We start from the raw sequence: 4,347 nt of genomic DNA on the forward strand, positions 1-4,347 counted from the left end.
TGACCACCTCCTGACCCCCTCCTGACCTCCTCCTGACCACCTCCTGACCGCCTCCTGACCACCTCCTGACCGTGTCCTGACCACCTCCTGACCCCCTCCTGACCACCTCCTGACCTCCTCCTGACCACCTCCTGACCGTGTCCTGACCTCCTCCTGACCACCTCCTGACCACCTCCTGACCACCTCCTGACCACCTCCTGACCGCATCATGACCGTGTGACTTTCTGACCGTTTTCTGACCACATTCCTACTGTGTTTGACAGGGTGCTGACCACATTCCTACTGTGTTTGACAGGGTGCTGACCACATTCCTACTGTGTTTGACAGGGTGCTGACCACATTCCTACTGTGTTTGACAGGGTGCTGACCACATTCCTACTGTGTTTGACTGTGTGTTGTGTTCCTTCTCAGGTCAGAGGAACAGAGAGAAAACTGGAGAGAGTAACTGCTGTGTCATCCTGTAAATATCCACCTCCATCCCTCCCTCACCCACCCACCTCCATCCCTCCCTCACCCACCCACCTCCATCCCTCACCCATCCACCTCCATCCCTCCCTCACCCATCCACCTCCATCCCTCCATCACCCACCCACCTCCATCCCTCTCTCACCCACCCACCTCCATCCCTCCCTCACCCACCCACCTCCATCCCTCCCTCACCCACCCACCTCCATCCCTCCCTCACCCACCCACCTCCATCCCTCCCCTCACCCACCTCCATCCCTCCCTCACCCACCCACCTCCATCCCTTCCTCACCCACCTCCATCCATCTCTCCCTCACCCACCTCCATCCATCCCTCCCTCACCCATCCACCTCCATCCATCTCTCCCTCACCCACCTCCATCCATCTCTCCCTCACCCACCTCCATCCATCTCTCCCTCACCCACCTCCATCCATCTCTCCCTCACCCATCCACCTCCATCCCTCCCCTCACCCACCTCCATCCATCCCTCCCACACCCACCTCCATCCATCTCTCCCTCCCTCACCCACCTCCATCCATCCCTCCAACACCCACCTCCATCCATCCCTCCAACACCCACCTCCATCCATCCATCCCTCCCACACCCACCTCCATCCCTCACCCACCCACCCACCCACCTCCCTCACCCACCCACCCACCTTCATCCCTCCCTCCATCGCCCCTATCTTGGATCCAACCAACACACTGTCCTATCCTGCAGTCTCTCTAGAATTCTGCTGCTGCACACACACACACACACACACACACACACACACACACACACACACACACACACACACACACACACACACACACACACACACACACACACACACACACAAAACATTCTGTGTTCCTCATAGCAATACAGTGGACTTGCTCATAAACTGTGTGTGTGGGCCGGTCTCTCTCACTCAGACTTAACCACTAAATAAACCCACGCTCCCATCTGTCCCCCCCCACACACACACACACACACACACACACCCTTTGACAACCCACTTACCTAGATGTGCTGTCTGTCTCCCATAGTGCAGCAAAGCATTGACGTGCCTGATCAGAACACACACACACACACGCCTGTGTCCTTTTTACCTCCCCCTCTATCACTTGTGTATATGCCCTTAAATCTTACACTAGTGCATTGACAGACCGATACAGTCTTTTATTCACTCATGATGGTTCTAGCCAATTACTAGCAAACACACAAACAAACTGTGTTATTTGACCGTAATATCATGTCGTTGACTGTGTTTTGACAGTCGGTCCTCTCCTCCTTTCTGACCAGTCAGTGTTTTAGATCATTCCTCCGTCAGAACCCCCATCCCCCCTTTTCCCCTGAACGAGGAGAAAGAAACTGAACAAGGGGAAGAAAGACAGACAGATCTCCCTTCTTCCCCACCAGAAAGACAGACAGATCTCCCTTCCTCCCCGTTCCTCCTCACCAGAAAGACAGACAGATCTCCCTTCTTCCCCGTTCCTCCTCACCAGAAAGACAGACAGATCTCCCTTCTTCCCCGTTCCTCCTCACCATAAAGACAGACAGATCTCCCTTCTTCCCCGTTCCTCCTCACCAGAAAGACAGACAGATCTCCCTTCTTCCCCGTTCCTCCTCACCATAAAGACAGACGGATCTGTTGAATACCTCTAGTGTTGTGATGGGTCGGGTCTGCTTGCCAATCCAAGCCAAGGGAAAGAACCAATCTGGAATTAAGTGTTATTTTCTTTCAAATCTCTTTCTTCTTCACTTAAAGAAAGATAAAGGCTTGGATTCTTTGCACAACAATGAACGCATGTGCCCCCCACAGCCCCCACCACCACCACCGAACGACCTGTAAAAAGAGTTTCTTATTTTACTTAGTATTTTTCCAATGGGAATAATATTTAAAAAAAATAAACTAAGGTAACATATGTGTAGAATATATTGAATATAAATATTCTCTAGAACATGATGATGCCTCTAGATCCTGTTGATGCCAGTATATTGATGTTTTTAGTGTCTCTGTGTGCACCATCATTAACTAGCTAGCTTCCTAGGCAGAAGTTCAAACTGTCACCTTGCTGATGACGCTACAGTACGTCCCAAAGGACACCCTAAATCAGATCTAGTGTGATACTTTTGACCAGGGCCTTTAGGACCTGCGAAAGACTAGTGTGGGAGGTGTACTTATACATCAAGCTGCCTTAAGCTAAAGAAACAGGAGATGGGCTCCTGCCTTATGGGCTTTTCTGGCTCAGACAAGGCTACTTACTTTTGTAGGGTCTGGGTCCAAAGTAGTGCACTATATAGGGAAAAAGGGCCCTGGTCCAAAGTAGTGCACTATATAGGGAATAGGGCCCTGGTCCAAAGTAGTGCACTATATAGGGAAAGGGCCCTGGTCCAAAGTAGTGCACTATATAGGGAATAGGGCCCTGGTCCAAAGTAGTGCACTATATAGGGAAAGGGCCCTGGTCCAAAGTAGTGCACTATATAGGAAATAGGGCCCTGGTCAAAAGTAGTGCACTATATGGGGAATAGGGTCCTGGTCCAAAGTAGTGCACTATATAGTGTGCCATTTAGGGCATAGTCAACTTGTTGTCCTTTAAGCAGCAAAACAGAACCATCCTCCTAATCATTGACATACAGAACTATTTGAAACATTTTTTTAAATGTGTTTTTATTTGCTGTAATTTTTTTTTCAACTGTTCATAGTTTAATATAATCCTTTTTTCTTTCTCTCTCTCTGTGTGTTTTATTTTGCTTTGTAACAGCACTAGGTCTTAAAGGTTCTGTCCCTAATGACACCCTATTCCCTATATGTTGGCTCTTGGCTCTGGGCCAATAAGGCTCTGGGCCAAGAGGTAGTTCACTACGAAAGGAAATAGGAGGCTATTTGGGATGTAGCCACATATTATAGTTTATATTGCTCAGTGATCAGGGTTTCAGGCTGTACAGTGATAATATTGAAAAGCATTTTCTAAATGATTGTAAATAGCACTAATCTAATGTGTATCCCCCTATACCCCTCTTCCAAACATCAAATGGAATAAATCCATCTGTCAGCTAAATAAAGATTATTGAAGTGCTGCCATTGATTTATGACTTGATCCATCTATTAACTAAATATAGATTATTGAAGTGCAGCCATTGACTTATGTGATCATTACTCTCATTAAACAATCATTATGTTGCGCCTTGTTACTTGTCCCTGTCTTCTTGTAGGAGCTATCACACACACACACACACACACACAGACTACCCTTTGTCCTCTGTAGTGCCACGAGGGAGGGAGGGAGGGAGGGAGGCAGGGAGGCAGGCAGGCAGGCAGGCAGGCAGACAGACGCGTAATCTCTTACAGTAACAGGACCTCCACTCAACACACCAGTGTGTTTCATTACACCAAGCACAACACAGGACTGTTAGTGGTATTACACCACTCACTGACTCACTCAGCCCAAATACTGGCCTGCTGTAGTCTGTTGTAGAACCCAAATACTGGCCTGCTGTAGTCTGTTGTAGAACCCAAATACTGGCCTACTGTAGTCTGTTGTAGAACCCAAATACTGGCCTACTGTAGTCTGTTGTAGAACCCAAATACTGGCCTGCTGTAGTCTGTTGTAGAACCCAAATACTGGCCTACTGTAGTCTGTTGTAGAACCCAAATACTGGCCTGCTGTAGTCTGTTGTAGAACCCAAATACTGGCCTAATGTAGTCTGTTATAGAACCCAAATACTGGCCTGCTGTAGTCTGTTATAGAACCCAAATACTGGCCTACTGTAGTCTGTTGTAGAACCCAAATACTGGCCTGCTGTAGTCTGTTGTAGAACCCAAATACTGGCCTGCTGTAGTCTGTTGTAGAACCCAAATACTGGCCTACTGTAGTCTTGTAGAACCCAAATAC

The 4,347-nt window shown here is 48.4% G+C and overlaps 1 protein-coding gene across 1 annotated transcript in view; it reads left to right on the top strand.

The window, feature by feature from the left end:
• The window catches only part of ubl3a (ubiquitin-like 3a), a 60,526-nt gene extending 56,890 nt beyond the window's left edge, over positions 1-3,636 (top strand). The window contains exon 5 of the mRNA XM_064971415.1: positions 412-3,636. Coding sequence (XP_064827487.1) covers positions 412-464 — 53 coding nt within the window. The 3' untranslated portion in view covers positions 465-3,636. The remainder of the gene's footprint in view (positions 1-411) is intronic.
• Positions 3,637-4,347: the final 711 nt, after the last annotated feature.

The sequence above is a fragment of the Oncorhynchus masou genome, chromosome 8 (genome assembly GCF_036934945.1).
Source record: "Oncorhynchus masou masou isolate Uvic2021 chromosome 8, UVic_Omas_1.1, whole genome shotgun sequence".
Classification (NCBI taxonomy): Eukaryota; Metazoa; Chordata; class Actinopteri; order Salmoniformes; family Salmonidae; genus Oncorhynchus; species Oncorhynchus masou.